This window comes from Podarcis muralis, chromosome 11 (assembly GCF_964188315.1).
Source record: "Podarcis muralis chromosome 11, rPodMur119.hap1.1, whole genome shotgun sequence".
Classification (NCBI taxonomy): domain Eukaryota; kingdom Metazoa; phylum Chordata; class Lepidosauria; order Squamata; family Lacertidae; genus Podarcis; species Podarcis muralis.
Window position 1 is genome coordinate 4613960 of NC_135665.1, and position 23111 is coordinate 4637070.

General features: G+C 41.5%; 2 protein-coding genes across 3 annotated transcripts in view; one reads left to right on the forward strand and one right to left on the reverse strand.

Annotated features, from left to right (window-relative positions):
* VPS13A (vacuolar protein sorting 13 homolog A) overlaps positions 1 to 3486 on the forward strand; it is a 136961-nt gene extending 133475 nt beyond the window's left edge. For both annotated transcript variants that reach the window (XM_077935994.1, XM_077935995.1), the window contains exons 71-72: positions 1272 to 1346; positions 1653 to 3486. In XM_077935994.1, coding sequence (XP_077792120.1) covers positions 1272 to 1346; positions 1653 to 1703 — 126 coding nt within the window. In that variant the 3' untranslated portion in view covers positions 1704 to 3486. The remainder of the gene's footprint in view (positions 1 to 1271; positions 1347 to 1652) is intronic.
* Positions 3487 to 3748: 262 nt separating this feature from the next.
* LOC114606376 (guanine nucleotide-binding protein subunit alpha-14-like) overlaps positions 3749 to 23111 on the reverse strand; it is a 34845-nt gene continuing 15482 nt past the window's right edge. Inside the window, exons 2-7 of the mRNA XM_028748544.2 lie at positions 17864 to 18048; positions 10439 to 10593; positions 7283 to 7411; positions 6780 to 6909; positions 5959 to 6112; positions 3749 to 4746 (exon numbers count right to left, since the gene is read on the reverse strand). Coding sequence (XP_028604377.2) covers positions 4556 to 4746; positions 5959 to 6112; positions 6780 to 6909; positions 7283 to 7411; positions 10439 to 10593; positions 17864 to 18048 — 944 coding nt within the window. The 3' untranslated portion in view covers positions 3749 to 4555. The remainder of the gene's footprint in view (positions 4747 to 5958; positions 6113 to 6779; positions 6910 to 7282; positions 7412 to 10438; positions 10594 to 17863; positions 18049 to 23111) is intronic.

Below are 23111 nucleotides of genomic sequence, written 5' to 3' on the forward strand. Positions count from 1 at the left end.
GGATATTCCGAGGGGGGCACAGGTGAAAATGGCATAAATGGGGGGGGCACAGAACAAGACTAGGGGGCCACAGAAGAAAATGAGAAGTGGCAAAAACAGAAGTGACCAAGGAAAGAAAACAGGAAAGAAAAAAGAAAACAGAGAAGTGAGGAAAATGGAAAACAGAGAAGTGACCATGCTTCCCAAGCAAGGAGATTATTACAGGGTTTCTTGGAAAAGTCAAGCAGTATGCCACCAATATTGGATGTCGAGAATTCAGAGTTTTCCTCTTTAGCAGTTAGTGATGAATTGAAAGATGAAATAATGGTGTATGTGAATCATTTGAAGCCGCTTTGTAATGATATTGAAGTTTACTTCTGTGATCTGCTGGACTTGGATATTCTGGCCTGGGTAGCCTCCCATTTTCACATGCAGCAGAATTGGTGCTCCCTGCCTTCTGCCCCAATCCCATCCATTACAGAAAGCCTTACACTCAATCGGTGTGCAGCACGCCCTTAAGGTATACATCATCCAGACAAAGGAGTTTAAATGTACACACACACACACCATTTGTCTCCTTTCTCCCTACTGCTGCCAGCTACAATGATTATTGCTCTATGCTATCTTGGAGGATATGCATTTGCATCTTGATAGCCTATGAGTCCCTTACAGTCCACTCAACTCAGGCCACAGCTGCATCTGCAGCCTTCTCCACTAATGCCCCTATTGGGGACATAGGCAGGGCAACCACCTGGGCATCCCCCAGCACAAGGCACTATAGGATTGATCTGTATTCCTTGGCAGAGGCTTCCTTTGGCCACAAGCTCTTATAGCAGGGCCTCTAACATTAGCTCATGTTTCAGTTGGACCTGCCCTAATTGGGTAAGCTCTTTGAAATCCCAAGCCAGTGTCCCCCATGGCACCAGTAGGAGATAGTACAATTGATAGCGACTCAAAATGTAGAGCTCTAACGCATCATGGAGTCATTGGAGCCACTCCCTAATATGGACTGCAACGTGCTAATTCGTAAGCCCTTTACAAAAAATAGTTAAGTTAAATGTTTAAGAGGAAAGTGGGCACCTGTTATTTCCTTACTACTTGTGACTCCATTGACTGTTCGAGTGTGGCAAGTCCGCAAACCTGATTGGGAGCTGCCTCATGCTCACGGTGGAGTCAGTGTGCAGTCCACTATAAAGCTGTGAGCTGTATGCTGGGAAAGTAAAATAACAGAAGCATTACATTTCATTTTACCTTAGAAAGCCAAATTAATAGGAAACTTATTTATTTTGTAGGAACGAGTAAAGTCTGTATTCCATGCCAAAGAATTTGGAAAAATTATTAATTTTAAAACGCCAGATGATGCTAAGGTGAGTATCGAATACTACTGATCTAAATATGTTTACTTGAAAATAGTATATACAACCATAGTCCTTGATTCAGATAACCAAAATGTTGATTGTGAGGGTGGCACCACGCATGTGTGACAGTGGTTCTCAGATGTCACATTGATGCATGTATAGCCCAGCTGGGAGTCTGGCAGCAGCCCCAGAAAATGGGATTTGCCAACATGTGGACTGACTATATAGTTATATGCTAATGTTCTATGCTATTAATATTTAGATGAATATGTTGACTTACTTTCATTGTCTAAATTTTCTCTCAAATTTTCATAGTGGGTTCTCTCAAAACTGGAAGAAGTGAGGGAGAACCATCCAAAATTGTGACCATTTGTGCAAGATTCCAAGATGGACAAGACAGAGAGTGCCAAATTCAACATTTTGATTGAAGCTTAGCATGTGACATTGCTAAGACTATGAAGGGGATTGTTGATGTCTTCTACATAGCCAGAGTAGAAAAAAATCTGCCATGGTCAGTGTCATTTAAACTGTTCTAGAGCTGAGAACCTCTGCCAAATTGTGGCTTACTGAGCTTTTTATTTATAAATAATACAGAGTTACTTATATCAGGAGTAAAAATGATGTTTTCATGCATATTCTGTCACATGATTTAAAAAGACTAAGTCTAGATTAATCTTGTGATTTTATGTGATAATCAGGGTTCCCCCACCATCTAAGCTTTATTTCTCCTGTCATCGGGATTTTAATTAATATGCTATAATTGCCACATTACATGTTAATATAATGTAATTCACTGAAATTCTTCAGGGAAAGACTGATTTAACCAGCAATGCTCTTATATTATGAATGATCTTGCTGATCTGTTTATTCAAGAAGCCTTTTTATTTACCAATATATATATCATGAGGTTATTTAGTTTTTTTAATACAAATAAACAGTTTGTGGTACTGTAATATTATTTTTAACACTCACTTTTTATATGATGCAAAAAATTAGCAAGGTGTTCTGGTACCTCATGATGATGATGGGTAGATGTACACAGATAAACATGAATTATTGAAATGATAACCTAGGCAGGGATGTGTCTTTGCAGCAGTGCTTTGAATGGCATGATCTTTACTTTCAGTACATAAAATTTTCAGCAAAGTCATCGAAACCTTCTAAAGATCATGTTTTGAAATGGTATATAAACCTAAGGAACACTCTTGAATGAAAAACTGTTTTGAGTGAGGGGAATCTAGATTTCATGCTCATGCTGAATGCATTGTCATTAATTTTAAAAAATTGAGAACATTCATTAACTTTGGTTTGCATCCAACTGTTTTTCTTAGAATAGACCCACTGAATTTCATGGACGTAAATTAGGCAAGTCTCTTAATTTCGGTGGGTCTGCTCAGAGTATGACGTGGGAATACAACCCATTTCAGCATTTAAACCCAGAACAGTTCATAAGATCTTTTTAGTTCTGCATGAAAACAACAAGATTTCAGTATGTGGAGGGTTGCATACACATTTCTTTTAATTTGATTTTGCTAGGCTATACAATAATGCCTATAAATGCACATGTAGATGAAGAAATCACATCATAAAAGGGAAAAGAATGCAAATGTATGTAAGTGTATTGCCTAATCCAGATTTGACTTGTTTGATGCATGTAGTAAATGTCTGCTCCAGAATATTCTTTCCAAACTCTTGTTTGGAGGATTGAGGTGAAAGAGATTGGCCCTCCTGAATTTGCTGGTGGTACTTAAACTCCTCAAACTGTAGCTTTGTTGTAAAAGCTAAATAAAGTAAATGGCATGCCAAATGTAATTGTATGTATTTATATAAAAGTCTTGCTTGCTCCATTATGTAACCACCTGAGGTGCTTAAAGGAATACATTGCAGTCTTCCCCATAACATTTTATTTCTTGCTATACAAAATGTATATTGAATTAATGGTTACTGGATATGCCAAAATATAACTTGTGTTGTGTCTCAAGAACATGAACAAACTCTTTCCAGATTCATTGGTTTAACTGACACTCATATCATACTTGAGCATTGACACTTTGAGTTGTGGCCTTAAGCTGCAGACCAACCATACAGATCACGCCTTCTAAATGTGTACAATAAAGAGTGTGATGCCTCCTAGGCTGCTTACACATTATTTTTGTTTGTGCTTATTAGATTTCTATCCCTGTGTCTGCTAGACCTGTAGAGAAAAACACATACATGTGCTGTCCCAAATACTGAGTTGGTTCACGTCATTTTTAAATTTTAGGAATGTTCACACAGTGAAGAGATGCTAATTGAATTACCACTCTGTCAAACATGGTATTCAACATGTTATCTTTCTTCAAACAGTTTATGCTGCATTACTTCATATGAAGGGGTGACATAGCAATAGTGTAAATGATGGCAAACAAGTGGGAGGTCTTAACTATATTTATTTATTAAATATAAAATAAAGGAAAAGCAAATAAAATGGGAAATGAACACTCACTACTGCCTTTGCCAAAAATGGCCACCAAAAGGTATGGTTCCCCCAATGGAACTGTTGAATGATAGATGCCATTCAGGGGTGCCTTGATACATTTTGGAGTTGAGACAAGTGCACCCCCCTTCCCTTCTCCAGTCACGGAAGCAGTTACTTTTTATAGGCTCCAGCAAAGGGCGGAAGGGAGCTTGTTTTTATTTATTTTTTAAATAACTTTGCCCCAAAGTATATAGAAAACAACAAATATTAAACATATTGGCAGCTAGCATTTTACTTATGAATCAAAAATTGCACAACAAGCTGCCGTGTTTCAAGGAAAATAAGATGTATGCCATGTCCTTCAAAGAGGCTTTAAAAACCTAAAGAATTATATAAATATAGGCTATTTTTCATTCAGCATAGTAATGTACCTTAGTCAAATGACAATATAGTATCCAATCTTCTGTAACTAAGACATCTCTGGCTAAAAGATTATCAAATGAATTAAATTAGCGGGTGCAGGGAGCATCTATAAATAAACGGCAGATATTTTTTCTTTAATCACCTCAAAACTAAAATTATGCACCTCAAATCAAAAACTGGGAAAAAAAACATTTTGAAAGTGTATACATTAAAAATCTGTAAGTATCATGTCTAAATTTCCATTTTTGTTAAGTAAATATTTTATGGTCAACAGGAACACAAACAATTGCTGCAAATACATACATGGAGTTTAAATACAATGCTGAGTCCCTGTGGTTTATGCCAGATTGAACTCCTTTAGATTCAGCTGTAGTATTGTGTCTCTGACAGCAGCAAAGACAAATCTAATGTTTTCTGTGTCTGTAGCACATGTAAAATGGGAATAAATCACTTTCTCTTTATCTGTATTCTGATCCTGGTATAACTTCAGAATGAACTCTCTGGCAGCTTTAACATCTTGCTTTGGTCCTGCTCAAAAGCAAAAAATGGCACCATTAAACAGAGAGAGAGAGAGACTCCTTGCAATCTTCAAATAAATTTCTATTTTCACTAGTGTATGCAGAGTTAATTAATTCCAATTAACTATTTTCAAATATACTAATACACACAGGTCCTGCTATCCAAACACAATACATTCTCAGGAAATCATTTGTTAGGTGAGCGTTTGCATAACGAGTCAACGATTTCCAATTATTCCTAGGGGAAAATTTCTACCATGTTCCCAACCACAGAATGTTTACCCCAAAATTTTGAGAAAACCCACTGAAACCTTGCAAAAGGCAAGGAGGGAAGGAAAAGGATGCTGTCTTATTTGTCTGATCTTCTCCCCACCCACCATGGTTTTTGGTTGCCATGAACTAGCAAAACACAAAAAGTAAGTTTTGTTTAAGGCTGCTCATTTGTTTACAGGACTACAACTATGTCTGGCTGTCTTGATATCAGAATCTGTGATGCGTGTGTAGCGAGGTTTGGGTACTCATTCCTTATGTTTGGGTATGTAACAAGCGTTTGGACAGTAGGACTTGTGTGTAGTAACAAATGCTAACTTCCCACATTGGGAATATGGATGTGCATATAATTTTAATCATTTGCTTGCAAAAATAGGTACCGTATTTTTCGCTCTATAGGACGCACTCGACCATAGGACACACCTAGTTTTAGAGGGGGAGAACAAGAAAAAAAATTCTCTCCCTCTCTGCATAGCGCCCCTTCAGCAAAGCGGCAAGAGAAACAGAGCCCCTTCCATTTCTCCTCCTGCTTCACTGAAGGGGCACTGCGCAGAGAGGGAAAGCTGCGCAGCGCCTTTCCAGCGAAGCGAAGCCAGGAGAGCAAGAGGGATTGGTGCGCACCGACCCCTCTCACTCTCCAGGCTTCAGTGAAAGCAACGCGAAGCCTCCAGAGCGTGGCAGGAGCGCTCCCGTTGCACTTTGGAGGCTTCGCGTTGCTATCGCTGAAGCCATGGAGCCTGCATTTGCTCCATAAAACACACACACATTTCCCCTTAATTTTTGGATGGGGGAAAAGTGCGTCTTATAGAGCGAAAAATACGGTAAATGTTGTCTGTTATAGTGCAGCCAACAACTGGGGTAGCTAACACGTCACATTAAAGTGCTGGTCATTAGTGAACTGACAAAGCAGCTACAATAATTGCTTATCAGATGTAAACCACAACTGGTTTACCTGTGAACTCTGGAAAATAGGTGCTTAAATGGGAATGCATAATCTTCTCTTCTAAAAGGTCTTTTTTATTTAAGAACAAGATGACTGAGGAGTTCAGAAACCAAGGGTATGTGATTATTGTTTGAAATAAAGCCTTGCTTTCTTCCAACCGATTCTGCAAGAAAAGTATGAAATGTTAGCAAAGTAGTCTTAAAGAAATTAGTGGGTGCTGGGCTGTATCCAACACTGATTTCTGCTTGTGTAGCAGAACTTCACTCCACCTTCATACCACTGCTTACACTTAAAATATGCCCCAGGGGTTTGGGGGACCCTCAAGAGCACATTTTGGGGGTGAATAGGGGAAGGAAATGCAGGGCAAGTCTATTGTGTGAGTGGAACTCTGCCTGCGCACCCCATTTCTGTGCTCAGATTAAAGTGTAATTATTTCATACCCAAAACCTATTCCCATCTATCATTATTTTCTACCCAGACATGTCTTCCAAGTATAATTAATTATAACACTAGCTATTCTTCCAGTGCCGCAAGCAAAGTGTAAATGGGATGAAAGATAACCATGTTCACCACTTTGAGCTCCTTGGAGGAAAGGCAGGATATAAATGCAATAAAACAACATGAAATACAGTGCAATGGATGCTGTGTGTGCAAGAATGAAAAACTAAGAGTGTGTCTGTGCCAGAATTTTGTCAGGATACACCTACAAAAATTGGTATTGTGCATCGAACAGGAGAGGATGACCATTCTATGGAGAGATGCATTGAGAAAATAATCTGCCACAGTAAAATGCACTAATAGAAATAATCTAGAGCAGTCTGTTCTTTTACCTCATTGTTGGATTCTGCCAAGACTTGATCATATTCACTAAGAGCAACCAAGAATATTATTGAGGTAACACTTTCAAAGCAGTGTATCCATTTCCTTCTTTCTGATCTCTGTCCACCAACATCTACCATTCTGTAAATAGAAATAGGAGTAACTGTGTGCAATAAGCTTCCAGGGCACCAACCAAACAAAATAAATCCAACTCAACTTTGCTGTGAAGAAGACCTGATAGCTGAACAAACTATGTACAGTAACCTGAGATGCTGATAAAGTTGCTCCAGGACCAAACTCAGAAACCATGTTTAGAGGCTCACAAAAGCCCACATTCAAAAGGGCTTTTTATAGCCGCCGAACTCTTAAGGTTTAGATTAAAATCTAATTACGTCTGATGTAACCAAGCCTTCTCCAGGATGAACTTTCCCCATTTGGTTCACATTTGGTGCTGCTGTATCTGGCTACTCAATACTGCTTTACCTCGATTAGTAATTTGCATAACCAAACTTACCTAAAAGTAACATTTTGCAACTCAAAAGGATATTCAATAATTCCAGTGGTTGGCACTCTCACTCTGAGAATATCTTGCTCGTTTGGCACAAATGATGGTGCAGCAATACGGTCAAAGTCTGAAAGGTAACTTCCAAGTCCAATACAGACACACTTATTTAGCAAAGTGTTACATGTTGTCATAAACAAATTAACACATGTTGAAATCAAATATTTATTTAAGTAGAAGATTAATTCACCAATAAATGAGAGCTAATAGACCACACAAGGTAAAAGATTAAAGAACACGGACATTCTAGATTCAAAACTCAGTGCTACTGTTAATGCACAACTACCATTACACAAGACACTTTCAACCACAGCGCTCCCCCCACCCCCAGTCCACCATGTATGAATAACAATAGTGGCCTATTTTCAGTTACGCTATTTAATTTTGAGCTGACTGTATCAAAAAGAAGCTTGTCAATTTATATTCACATTTTCCACACATTGTCCTCATTTACAAAGTAGTAAGTTTAAACATTTAAGTAAAGACCAACATAATTGCTATTTCATTGTATAAAAACTAAAATCCTAACCCAGCGGGGGGGGGGGGGGGGGGAGGAGTGACAGTGCAGACCAAGATTGTAACTTAGTCTCCAAGCTCCTCTCTTTAGTTACTAGAATTCTTTTTTTATTAAAAAAAAAGCATAAAAGAATAAAAGACTCAACAATTTCAGACTTAATGCAAGGGAATTAACATTTGCTTTAAACTAAGACGCTTAGAAACTATTCTGAGACTAGGAAAATAACCGGGCCTGATAATCTGTTTGATGGAACTGATGATGGTGCCCTAGAAGAAGAAGAAGAAGAGGAGTTTGGATTTGATATCCCGCCTTTCACTCCCTTTAAGGAGTCTCAAAGCGGCTAACAATCTCCTTTCCCTTCCTCCCCCACAACAAACACTCTGTGAGGTGAGTGGGGCTGAGAGACTTCAAAGAAGTGTGACTGGCCCAAGGTCAGCCAGCAGCTGCAGGTGGAGGAGCGGGGAATCGAACTCGGTTCACCAGATTACGAGACTACCGCTCTTAACCACTACACCACACTGGCCCTAAACTCCAAAACTATCCAAAGATGAAGAAGAGTTGCTCTCTGAGATCACATTGCAAATAACGCAAGAGGATCTAACTGAAATAATTAAACCACCAGAGGAAAAGGTACATGAGGTTGCTGTGCAAATGGATGGGATGCCTATAATGGAAGCATAGGATATCAGCATTAAGGTCTTGAAAAAATGGAGAGTGCAATTCTTATGCTTGATGTAAGGTTGGAGCAGCTGGAAAATAATTCACACAGACTGAACCTGATACTTGGGGGATTAAAGGGGGCTCAGAACAGGAGGACGTGGTGGACTTTTTAGTAGTCTGGTTCAATAAGCAATTTCTTGAGCTGGGGTACAGCACAGATCAAACAGAAAGCCCATAGAGCCCTCTCTCTGATAAAATTCTTTGCAGCACTATTGTGCTGTAAAAGATTGTATAATGAACCTGATCAGAGAAACTAAAGCCACTAAAATGCTAGCAAATTATATAAAGCAAAGTATTGCAGAAATGTGTTGAACCAAGTTTAATTTTGGAACAATGAAACCACAAATGCCAGACTAGTCACTGTAAGAAAGTAGTATTATTTAACATATTAAATCCTAAGACCTCCACTATCCTGCACAGCCCCCAATTGCCAGACCCTTGACTATTCAAGCCTAACCCCTTCAGCTGAGCCAAAGATGTCTTGTTTGCCAAGCTCAGCCCTTGCTCCCTAGGGAGGTTCATAAAAAACTTTTTTAAAAAAAATGCCTGCTCCAAAGGTCTTATCTTACTACACTAGGGATTATATAGCTATCTCTAAAATTTCATGCATATCAGTTAATATCTTGACCCTCCTCCATGAAAATAGCTGTTTACGTTGCCATTTTCCTATGGCTGAAATTTCAATTCAGTGGAGCAGGCATTTTTTTTTTTTTTTTAAAGGTTTTTTATGAACCGCCCTACTACTCACAATTCATTTGCTATCTGGATCATGCTTCACTAAGAAACTATAAACTCTTCTTACCTCGAGCAAAACCAAACTATTGTATTTAGCAAAAAAACAAAACAAAACAAAACAAAACAAAACAACCCCACTCAATTTTCTACTAATATAATAAGAGAAATAGATTGTATGTATGTATGGGAAGAAGAATAGCTGCTCATCATTTCCTTACCCATAGAAAAGAAAACTAGTAATATTAAAACAAAACTGTTCTTTGTTAATTCATCTACATGAAGAGACAGATGTGATTTCATGCCAAAATCTGAGTTACAAATTGGGGCAGGGGGAGAGCTGGCAGTACAACCCATCATAATAATACAATCTGGCAAAAGTGCTGAATGGTAGCAAGATTGCAGGGGCCTGCAGACACTCACCCTGGGTCTGTGCTCCTTTGGAGAACTGAAGACACAAAGAAAGATGATTTATTCAGATATTTACACCTTCACTCTGCATGGAGGGATTCCAGCTCTTACAGCCTGGTCATCTCAAGAGGGGCTTGGAGTGTAGCCCTCCACTCCAAGGCATCTCTCCTACTAATTCTGCTGTTCCTTATTCAGTTGCATCCTAATGGTCAGTTCTTTTGGTGCTTTGGAGTACTAATGATTAGCCCCCCCAGGTGTCACCTAAAAAAGGAGTTCCCCTGAGTTCCCACTTGTTGACTGACTAGGATTAAAGACTGGTACACACTTAGGACATTTACCTAGGTTAATTAGCTCTTCAAATGCTAACTGCTGATGCTCAGAAGTGGGTCCACACATTCCAATACACATGGATCTTGATTACATTTTCAAAGTATGACACAAGTCTTTACACAAACACTACTTAAACACCTCAACCCCTTTGCATAACCCCCTTTCTAATATCCATTGAGACTGTCTTATATCCCAGCATACATACAAGTAGGGCTTTTTTCCAGCTGGAACTCAGGAGGGCACCGTTGCCATTATAAGAAAACAAGGGAGGTGCTCATGGTGAGTTCTGGCACCTCTTTTTCTTGAAAAATAGCACTGCATATAAATTCTAGTTAAATCCTAATATTTACCAAACCTAAACATTTCAGACCAGAGAACTATTACTGTAAGATACATACTATTTAGCCGAGTCCGACAACTGGTATTCTCTTCGCCTATCATAGCATGCTTGGATTCCTGGATCCTCCCACAGCCTCTTAACAGCTTCCACAAGTTCTCTCTCCAGTGTTGTTACTGAGTCTACATTCAGCTCTTCAATCATCTGGCCAGCCTCCTGCAGGAGGGCGGGAGGGAGGTAGTTAGGGATTTATAATCAATTTAGTCAACATGGAACTGCAAAATTAGACACTGCTGGGCATTCAAAGCACAACCAACAGTCCCAAATGTCCGGTTCATCCTTCATGCACTAACTTTGACCTAGAACCACTTGGGGAAGGGGGGGGTTGTTGTGAGGGTGAGTGAAACAAAAATACCCTGCACACTGTATATGACTGAATCAATGGGAAACAATGAACTCTTCTGTTGTTTCTGTGATGCATAAATAACATTACTGTTCCTACCTCATTATTTGGATGTTTTATTTATTTATTTTTAAACACTTCTGAATTAGGTTACATACAGATGTACATAGCTTGATGGGAAGGTGTGCTGGGGAACTGCTCTCACTTTTGGTCAGGGGAAGATGAGCTCACCTTGCAGCAGGGGAAAAAATACACTGGTTCTTGTACATAGATATATCAGTATGTACGTACTCTATAACTGTGCAAGCTTAGAAAATGGACAGCAATGACAAGTAAATAATTCTGCAGTGGGACAATGGTCTGGACAATGCTTTTTTGTATTTAATTTTGGCCACTGTGACACAGGGATGAAAGTAGGCTTTATTTCACCTGGATCAAAAACCCAGTTTGGCACCCCCATGCGCATTTGTGTACACACACACACACACACACACACACACACTTGGAGCCTCAGTGGCACCTGGGGCAAAAAAACCCAACTAGCCGTGCCCCTCCATAGCTACGGCTCTGCTGTAACATACCAGGAAACTATCAGCTACTTCAATCCTAACATAAAAAGAAAGATGAGTCTTGCTGGATTATGTTTCCAACTGAGAGGTCTTTCACATGGGCAGTGGTGGAGCTTCAAGCTCAGGCAGGGGCGTGGCTGGCGCACATCCCAGGGGCGAGGGCAGCAGCCGCGATGGCACCCCACCAGGATGCCATTTAGTTCTTTTTATTGCAGCACTGCAGAAAAATACCATAGAGGCTTCCTCCCAAGCCAAATGCTAGAAAGTATTTCATGCTGAATCATTGACAATGTGCCTTCTCTTTAGTAGCAATATTCTGTGCACAAACATAGTTGACTATCAGTTTCCAAACATTCTGAATCTTGAACAGCACATTAGATGTTTGCTTTTCCAAATATTTGATTTATTTCTGCTACCACAAGCCAAGAACAGCACACACAGAATCCCTAGTGAAAGATTGATGCTTCTTTTCAGAAATAATGGTCTGGTTTGGACCATCATTCCAGGCTTCATTAAATCATGGCCTTCCTTCACCCCTACCCTGCTCCTGCCATGTGCAAGGTTTAGAACAAAGATCTTGCTCTCTTTTACATTGCATTTCCATCCTCTAACAACTTCCATCTGCACCATTATCTTGTAGGGAACTGAATGCCATTGTTGCTATTCTCTCTCCACATGTTGCACTAACCGTTTTAGCAACATATAGCTCTGGATACTGCAGAACAAAAAAACTCATTGGGTTGCCTTAAAAGAGCCCTGGGTGAAGCTTCCAGCCTGCAGGGGTCAGCAAGGTTCACCAGCCATGGGCCAGATCACTCCCATGGAGATCGTCCATGGGCCGGACTGGCGCAGTGCGATGCTGGAAATCATTCCTGCGCATGCCCAGACACCGAAAATCACGCCTGCACGGATTTAATCTGGCCCCCGTGGCAGTATATGTCCTGGGGTAAAATGGAAAAAAAAAGCTCAACAACTATGGGGTTAAAGTTCACTTCATCAAATCTGGCCCTCTTTGAAAAAAGTTTGGGCTCCCCTGCTTGGAAGCTAAAATGACTAGAAAATTATCATTGAAATGAGTAATCAAACAAAAATAAAATTGGAAGGAATCATGTTGAAGCTGAGGAGCAAATTTCCACGTCAGAACTCCTTGAAAGGGTTTGCATAGAACCAAGAAGTGTGTCAAAAATCCTCAAAGAGGGTCTTTTAATGATCCTGTGACCAAATAAATCCAATTCAAAACCTGACCTCAGGTCAATCGCTGAACATGGCAGTTCTCCTTTTGATAAACAATTTGCTTTTATTGGAAGGGATGCTCGTTTTCCCTTTGGTCATACAGTCGTAATACTTCTTAGGATTCCTTTGTTTTCAAATAATATATTTCCTTCTTTTTATGCCCTTTACAAATAAATGTGTTGAGGAGTGTGGGGTGTGTGTGTGTACACAAACATGCATCTGGGGTGTGTGCCAAACTGGGTCTTTGACCTGGGTGACAGAAAGCCTATTCTCGGCCCTGCCTCAAGATCCCCCTGCCCTGCAATATGAGAATAATAGTAGTAGGTTTTTTTGAAGGGCTGCTGCAAGCATTACTATACATGTGAATTGGCTTGAATGCTCATCTATTAATTTATCTATAGATAACATACCTGCATCCATCCAATTTTTCCATACTACCATTTCCCACCCAATTTTTAAAGTTGGATTTCCCCATAGGGTCAATTTATTGTGAGAAAATTGATCACGTTTATTTTTACTAGCCACCATATTCCATATATTTCCTGACTCATCAAAATCCTGGAGAGGCTGTGATGGGTGTGTCCCAAAATCCAACTCTTCTGGACATCAATCATACAAGAAATATGCAAAATAACCAAACAGGTATTAGAACTCACCCAGAACTGCTGCTTTTGAACATTTTCCAAGATGATAATGCCCACTCACATTATAAAGAGCTTATAACCCACCTACTTGCAGCAGCCAGAAGCATCATAGCCAGACACTGGAGAGACCTGTCAGGAGTGGACCAGTGGTACCATATCATATGGGAAACAACCTTACTGGAAAAGCTAACCAACGGATTGAAACGAACACAGTGACAAATAGAAGAGGACACCTTCGTCCCAGTATGGCTCCCCTTTATCACATACACAGCCCAACAAGACAACAAGAAGAATCCACAGACAGCATACAAATCAATATGGCTAACTTGACCCAACAATCACCCCCTTCACAAATGCGAACAAACCTCACTGCAGCCAAACACAGACAACCAACCACATCCTGGGCCCCCCAATCCCTCTCAGTACTAAGGAAATATAATAAGCGAATAGAAAGAGAACCTACCCAGTTGATGCTAACACAAAACCCCACATGTACACTATAGAAAAGTATATAAGTTTCACCATCCCACCCCCACCCCCTTCTCTTCTTCCCCAATCTTATACTGTATACAACACTAATGTCTCATATCAAATGTAACTGATCTGTAGAAAAGACTCCACAACATGAAAAAAGAGACAATGCATGTACTTTTGTAAGCCAAGAAAACCTTCGTAAAATTATTTAATACTGGGACCCATTGCCCTGTCCTTCATTTTAAACGACTGGCCAAGATCTTGCCTGCTTTTTCACTGTTTCCCCAAATTTCTGCTTTGTACATGCAAGCATGAATTTTGTCTGCTGTGATAAAAGTATTATTTAATTCATATATGTTTTTTGTACAAAAACTTAAACAAATGTGAACATGTCTCCACTTTACTATTTTCCTTAAAAAAGAACATGCAGGGCTCCTTCCTTTTGTACATGTTTAAGTCCCTAAGTGTGGGACGCGGGTGGCGCTGTGGGTAAAAGCCTCAGCGCCTAGGGCTTGCCGATCGAAAGGTTGGTGTTTCGAATCCCCGCAGCGGGGTGCGCTCCCGTTGCTCGGTCCCAGCGCCTGCCAACCTAGCAGTTCGAAAGCACCCCCGGGTGCAAGTAGATAAATAGGGACCGCTTACTAGCGGGAAGGTAAACGGCGTTTCCGTGTGCGGCTCTGGCTCACCAGAGCAGCTTTGTCACGCTGGCCACGTGACCCGGAAGTGTCTCCGGACAGCGCTGGGCCCCGGCCTCTTGAGTGAGATGGGCGCACAACCCCAGAGTCTGTCAAGACTGGCCCGTATGGGCAGGGGTACCTTTACCTTTAAGTCCCTAAGTAACCCAGTCTTCCATTCTAATGAATAGGGATACACTAGGGCACTGGCCTAAATGTCTTGAAACGTTCTGGCAGAACATTCTCCACTTAAGATTCTAGTTTCTCAAAGAAAACAATCTAAAACCAGATGCACCTAGTATTTATTCATTATCAAAGAAGTCTTAGCAGTCCCTTTTTCCAAAGTCAGTTGTTTAATTTGTTTTTAGTTTGTATCAAGTGAACATTGGAAGAGGTCACTCCACTTTTATTATTTAGCCATACAATCAGTGCCAGATTCACGTATAAGCTAAATAAGCTATAGCTTAGGGCTCCACTCTCTTGGGAGCCCCCAAAATATTTAAAGGGGGGGGGGACCTGGATGTACATTTCCAAAATATAAGATAAGTTCAAAAATTACTTTGATAAAATACTATTTTGTTATGTGCAAATGGCTTTAGATACCAATTGGGTCCATAAATTACCATATAGCATATATTCAACACAAAAAACAGCAACAATTTGTTGTTGACAAATGGCAGCTGGACATATAAAGGGCCCCATTACCTTCAGTAGCTTAGGGCTTCATCAAACCTAAATCTGGCCCTGCATACAATTGATTGAATTCAATGTGAACCACACCAGTATGTTTGGAAGCTATTTATGGTGGGATTTGTAAAAATAAAAATATCCAAAGCCCCTTTACTTGTTCTAGTTTGACAATTACTGGTATATTTGAGTGGTTTTCAAAGTGAAACCACCCAATGGCAAATTATTATTTATTTCCTTAACCAACTTCTTAGTTCCAGTGCCTGACTATCGTACAGCACTCACTGACTTCTTTTTATAAAAACAACAACCAAGCACACAGGACAGAATTCATATTCCTAGATGGGCCTTTAATGTGATTTAATTGCATTCACTCTCTGCTTGAGAGTCACACTGCATTTTCAACAGGCACAAGGTGTGATGCCTCTTAGCGGATAAACACAGGTAGCACTTCACGTTTGCATGCAAAAAGGTATCAAGAAAGACCTCATAAATTCTGGCATATAATTCTGATTTGTAGGGCAAATGCAAACCACCATTTGCTCAAAAACAGGAGGGAAGGGAGACAATCATGGCATGGATTGGAGGGAAGGCAGGAAATTCTCCCCAAAATTCTCACCTCTGCCTTAAATCCTAGTCTGCTGATTTGCATACCTATATCTAAATCAGCTTAACTTGAGAATCCATCTTAACTTTACGTTCCAACCATACCACTTTGTAAGTAACAATCACAGATATGTATTTGCCATACATACTTTTGGCACAAGTATTATGTTTCAGTACAAAGATGCAGAATTTGGAATTGTGTGGGGAGGGACATGCAATTATGCTGTTGAATAAATAACTGGTATCATTTCATTTGTTGCAATTTGAGCCCACTTTAACTGAAATGTTTTTCTGGATGTTTTAATATTTATTGTGAAATTATCCACCATCTGGAAAGGGTTGTGGAATTCTGGAATGTGTCTCACAGGGAGCATGACTGCCACCACAACAATTTTCATTCACTTACTATTATTTGTTCAGATTGATCAACATTTTCCCTGTGCTTTGTATTATCAGATGTATTCTGGTAAATTTCTATGTCTCAACAACATAGAATTGTAGAGTTCATCTAGTCCAACCCCCTGAAATGCAGGAATCTCAGCTAAAGCATCTATGACAGACGGCCATCCAACCCCTGCTTAAAAACCTTCAAGGAGAGTCCACAAACCCCAGAGGGTTGTTCCACTGTCAAACAACCCTTACTGTCAACCTAATGCAGATTAGGTTGCAATTGTGTAGTCACTTACCTGGGAGTAAATCCCACTAAACTGTAATAAATGAATTACATATCCCTAAATATGCTACAAGTAAAAATATGAAATTATGAGAGCCATAAGAACAAAACAAAAAACAAAAAAAGAGTTACTCTGTTCTCAGCATCCTTGGACTTCACAAGCTAGTTCAAGCTTCTTAGTCACAATGCAGAACCCACACTATCATTCAACGACACCTTACAGATGCCAGACAATTTGTTTCATGATTTCAAACTCTCTCATGTGATAAGATTGGCAGAGAGGCGACTCTTGATAGTTCTATCACCCTTGGAAGCTTGGAGTGGTGGCGTGGAAAAGGGCATTCTCTCTGGCCACCCCTAGTCTGTGGAATTCCATCTTCAAAGAGGTGGATGTGGCATAGAGTTGCCATATTTCAAAAAGCAAAAAAACATATTTCAAAAAGCAAAAAAGATGACACATTTGTAGGTGAGTTGAGGTGGGGGGGGGGAGAGAGAGAGAGAGAGAGAGAGAGAGAGAGAGAGAAAGAAAGAAAGAAAGAAAGAAAGAAAGAAAGAAAGAAAGAAAGAAAGAAAGTAATAGTGAAATAAAAATAATAGAGAAAGAAAAAGAGTAATAGTGGGCACTGCCATGTTCAGTCTCCTCTGCACTCTGTCGCCTCCACCAGTATTGCTGCCAGTGCTGCGCGCCACTTTCCCCGGCTCAGGCTGGCAGTGGCGATGTCTCAGCACTCCCACCCACCAGCCGAGTCAACACCGGGCGGTGCTTGCCACCCACACGAGTCTGGGTGCTCCCCACATGTCAATGGGCAGCCACCACTGGAAGAGCCGTCCACACCCCGGAGGATGCGGGGTGGGCACCAGCGGTGGGCAGCACCACTGGAGCAGCCAAGTGGCACACACACACCCTTCTGCCTGCCCTGCCCTTCTAGGCTCTGGCACTGTGTACCCAGCTTCCTACGTTGGTGGCCTGGGCTGGGAGAAGCTCTATACGCGTCAGCCACTGCCATCCTAATGCCTGATGGCTCTCCTCCAATGGCTTTCCTCCTCCCGATGGCTGCTCTGCACGCTCTCCTGCAGCCAAAGCAACCACTCCCCACAATGCTTCTGCTTCCAGGGCACAGGAAGTGCCGCATTCCACCCCTCAACAAGCCACCCCCTAAAAAACACTGGACATTTCCTGAAAAAGGTAAAATTATTCCGCCCTGATGGCCATATTGACCCCCCAAAAGAGGACATGTCCAGGAAAACCCGGACATGTGGCAACTTAATTGTGTTGCTTTTTTGTCATGTGCCAAAGACACACTTCTTTCCTGAAGTCACGTGTATATTTGCATTGTGTTAGCGGGCACAAAGACTATGGAAAAGACTGGGGAGAGAAGAGGTGCCATATGCTAGATTCTCTGGCCAAGGTTTAAAACTAAGAGCATAAGAGGTGGGAAAGTACATTCAATGAACTGTTATTTTGGGAATTTCAACTGCTGCATTTTCTGTGTTATTGACACCAATAAAGAAGAGTTTTGTACCTTATTATGCTCAGATGAGTATGGAATTTGTAAAGTATCCATAGCTCTGATCATAGTTTGCATAGCGGAAAATATGTTTTGATAAATCAATTTTGTGAAGCCTTTCCGGTCTTCTTCCGTATAGCCTGATCCGTGAATAATCCTCATCTGCTTAATAAATGTACTCTTTCCGCTTTCTCCTGTACCTGCAAGAAAGCACATGAAGAAAGCATATCTTTCAAATTAAACACACCAAAGCACAGAGAGCACCAGCTTCACAGCATCAGAAGAGAAGAATCAACAAATTCTTTTGATGTATCAAAATCAAGTTATGCACACAATGGTCTGTGTAAGCATGATATTTGTAAATAAATTAAGTGAGCCCTAAAAGCAGTTCATAAAACACCCATATAGACAATATTAAACAAAATAATAAAATTAATATGCATATATGTCACCATAAATCTTGATTAAAGAACACAGTACCAATAAAATTTCCTGATTGACACCCAAAAGCCTGGAGAAACAAGCTCTAAACATTCCTATGCCCTGCTTGCTGTACATCTTGAGGAAGAAGATTCCTTAGGAAAGGCCCATTTAGAGAAAGCTCCAATTACACAGAAGGCTCCTAAGAGTGCTGCTGCTCCACTCACAGACATGACTCCTGACATAAGAGAAAGGGAGGTGGTTTTTGCCAGTACCCCCCTCCTGCTGCAGACCCCTCCTCCAAAATATCTGTCCAAGAGGATTAGCAGACCCTCTCCAACAGTATGGAATATGGCATAGAGTGCTGCAGATGGAAATGAAAATCCCTGCAGATTCAATGAAGATCCCTCCCCAATGAGAAACCAAACTTCAGGCAGCTTTAAAGGTAAAGGTAAAGGTACCCCTGCCCGTACGGGCCAGTCGTGTCTGACTCTGGGGTTGCGTGCTCATCTCGCTCTATAGGCCGTGAGCCGGCGCTGTCCGAAGACACTTCCGGGTCACGTGGCCAGCGTGACGAAGCTGCTCTGGCGAGCCAGCACCAGCGCAGCACACGGAAACGCTGTTTACCTTCCCGCTATAAAGTGGTACCTATTTATCTGCTTGCACTTAAGAGTGCTTTCGAACTGCTAGGTGGGCAGGAGCTGGGACTGAACGACAGGAGCTCACCCCACCGTGGGGATTCGAACCGCCGACCATACGATCAGCAAGTCCTAGGCACTGAGGTTTTACCCACAGCGCCACCCGCGTCCCCCCAGGCAGCTTTACTAATACATTATTATGCCCATACACACCAAAGAGTGGTAGTACACAGTGTTAATGCCTAATTTACTTGGATGAGCATGAGTGCAATCATATGCATTGCTTCCTGGGATCAAGCTCCACTGAATCCAGCTGTGCTTACTTCTGACTGCATCATTTCAACTTGCAAGTCACTAGTTTAACTTAACAGATCTTCAGCCAGCTGAAATGTTAAGCTGTTATTTAGAAATGCAAATATTCTTCCCAAAGAAGTACCACTATTTAAAGCTAGTATAAAGTAGTGTAGCAGGAACCCCCCCCACCCCAGTCATTCTACTTGTACAAACTTCACACACTCACACACTACATACGCCACATTTCTGTTATAAATTCATAGAAAATCAACCATACATCGGATTTGCACTGTTCCATTTTTATTTTACTCCATATGACAAGAACTAACCAAGGGGGGTGGCTTGGCCCTGGTCAGCCATAATCCCTTCACTGTCTCAGCACATCTGCAGGAGCCCTGCCCAGATGATCCCAGACAGAAGACAATCAAGATCACAAAGAACTTGCATATGGGAGTGGATTCAGCATGGACTGAAACAAAGGACAATAATCAGATCTTCCCTCAGGGGGCAGGAAACTGCAAACTCCCCTTTGTCTCCTGGAAGTGACTCATGGGGAGGGGGGAAAGGAGGAACCAGCCAGGTGACAAGACACTCAGGTTACCACCAACTCCTCCCTCAACCCCTCCTTTCTGTAATGTATGCATGATGTTTCTGGGGGTGGGCTTGACCTAGAGGAGGGGAATTTCAAAAGTTTTTATAAGACCTGGCACACTATTTTTCTGGGTCTTTCCTCTCTCCTGCAAGTGAGGGGAACACCCTGATGCATCAGTTCAATAAAGGCCAAGCCTACAGGCTGCTGTTTTGCTCCAAGTTATCCTGGTTGGTGTCTTTGTTTTGTCCAAGGGAGCCCTCGGATTTTTCCGGTAACAGTAGGAACCTCCTCAGAGAAAGGAAGGGAGTATTCAACCTCTGCTTTGTTATTTATTTATTCTATGCTAATCTGTCAAAAACCAAACTTGAAGGCCTTAATATCACCTCATTCACTTGCCAATGCATAGAAAGCTTGCCAATTACCCTGGTGTTCCAGCAGCTGATGTCATCATTCCTGCCCTGAAAGATAACATGAAGTGTTGGTCCCACTGCCTAAGAGCCCCCTTATTCTGAAGTGGAGGGCGGACCCAGCCTCAGGTGCCTGGGGCGGTGTGCATGCCCTGCACCCAGGGGTGGAGTCAGCTGCCTGTGGGGGTGGGGCGAACCGGGGCAGGATGTTCCACAGGGCCTCCTCCGGAGTCTGCCTGCCGTCTCCCACTCAGCCTTCCTACAGCTAAGGCTGAGGTTGAGGCAGTGGGCAGACCATTTGGGCAGCGCAGAGCCTGCGGGTGCCTAAGCCACCGCGTCACTCCCAGGAGAGTCGTGTGGCTTGGGAGCACTGCAGGCCCCACGGTGAGTGCTGCCCGGCATTTTATCACACCCCCCCCTCAGTGGTGACACCCAGGGCAGCCCACCCCCACCGCAACCCCCTTCCTCCACCCCTGGGTGGACCCAAGGTAGAAAGCCATTTCAGCAGCCCCTGCCCCACAACAGCTATGGAATACGCTCCCTAGAGAGGCTTATCTTCTAAGCACCAGGCATCCTACCAGTTTTTTATGATACTTTTTAAACAGTGGTACAGTGGCACCTTGGAATGCGAACGGGATCCGTTCCGGAGCCCCGTTCGCATCCTGAATAGAACATAAGACGTGACTGTTTGTCTGCGCGTGCGGGCGTGTCGCAATTCGCCGCTTCTGTGCATGCACGTGACATCATTTTGACCGTCTGTGCATGCGCGAGCAGTGAAACCCGGAAGTAACGCGCTCCGTTACTTCTGAGTCGCCACGGAGTGCAATCTGAAAATACTTATCCTGAAGTGTATTTATCCCGAGGTATGACTGTACAGTACTTATATTAATTATCTCAGTTGCTGTGGTTATGATTCTTGTGTTTTGTCCATGGTTTTTATTGATTTTGGCACTGTTCTGGAATTGTTATACTTGACTGATTTGTTTGATTATGTTTTATAACTGTTTTTATTTCTTTGAACTGCATGTCACCCCAAAAACCTCTATTATGGGGTGACCCAGAAGTACAATAAATAAATAAAACCATTATACCACTTCATTGCCTTAAGGCAAGGGGGAAGAGTCAAAGCTCAATGGCAGAACACCTGCTCTGGAGTAAGACTAGCCCAGGTTCATTCTCTGGCTGGAAAAGACATTTGCCTGGGATTCTGCATCACCACCACCTGTCAGTGCAGACAGAGCTGACTTGGGTGGACCAATGATCTCACTTGGGACAAGGCAACTTCATGGAACCATAATGCACCAATGCATCTTTTATTCAATCAACAAAGCTCCCAAAATTCCTATAATTCTCATTGTAGTTCTCATTATTATAATAATGACATTTTTTAGTATAATGCCTATAGTTCTACAAACAGTAGACTTTGTTCTTTCCACAAGAGTCTTCTAAGAAAGAAGATGACCAGCTGAGGGCAGAAAAAATTATAAACCACAGATTAGATGTTCAAGAGTAATGCAGCCAGGGGACACCAGTGTTTCATCCGCCCCCAATTAATTGGAATTGTGTCTGTCAAGGAACCAGAAATGGGTACAGGTAGAAAGTGCCCACACAAGACCATCAGCTCATGCTCTGCTCTTCCTGAAGCTGCCTCACACGGAACAAGAAAAGGTGGGCAACCCATTTTTAAAAAGTAACGTTGATGGCGTGGCAGAATTGGAACTCAGGATTGGCTCTTAGGCCTTCACCATTGATGTCTCTGCTAGATCACCCCTCCTTTAAACATGCAGCTCCACCCTTAAATCTAAATAATTAATTTAACTGATTTTATATGTACTGCTTTTTGTATTTTTACTGTTGCTACAATAATTGCTTTTGTTTCTGATGTTTTTAATCTGTTTTATATTTGTTTTTTGGTTCTCTTTTGTAGGATATCTTGAAAATCTAAATTAATAACATTTATTTTAAAAAGAAAGAAGAAGAACCAGAAATGCCCACTCTCACTCTGGCAGTCATGTTATTGCATAAATTTTTGAAAGAAAAATAAAAGACGCTTGTCAGTATCACTACTGACATACGTATTAATCAAACTATTTAGCATTTCCCACATGCCACCACTAGAGGTCATAAAATACCTTAATGCAGAAATAAAAAGGTAAAAAGGACCCCGGCCCTGACCATTAAGTCCAGTCGTGAACTACTCTGGGGTTGCGGCACCCATCTCGTTTTACTGGCCGAGGGAGCCAAGAATTACTGAGAAGTAAAAGATTCATATATGCCATAGCTGTCAACTCTCAGATTTGAAAATAAAGGATCAGCAGCTAAAAATAAGGGATCAGCAGCCTCACCTGTCCCGGGGACAGTCTACAGGGTATCTAACAATCCGGGATAGCAGCGGGAAGCAGTGGGAAACGGCACTGGAATAAGGGAATTTCCCGCCAAAAAAAGGAAGATTGACACATATGATATATGCTTTATATCTACAGAAGCATGCATCTATAAACAGTTTCAAAATTCAATAATAAAGTGAAATGTCATCTAGAAATCTGTTGTTGAACAAACTTTAAAAGATTCACTATACTTAGTTATATGCTTACCTTACAATGCGTTTTAAAATATATATAATTTAATTCTCCTCTTTCTTATCTCCCCTTAAGACTGCTTAGCAAGTTTTTTCCCCTTGTTAATCCAGAAATTTGACCAATTCAGCTTCTAATGGGACTTACTGTTCCATTGCTCAGAAGCATCAGAGAGGCTTCTTGAAGCTGAAGGCCAGCGCTTGCTGAGGTAGCAAAATGTGTCTGGCAGTAGCATTTTAGACTGGGCTGCAGGTAGCAGCTCACATATCTCATTATTTTTGCCCCCTCTCTTGCTCTCTATAAAAACTATAGAATACCATGGACAAGACAAGGCTA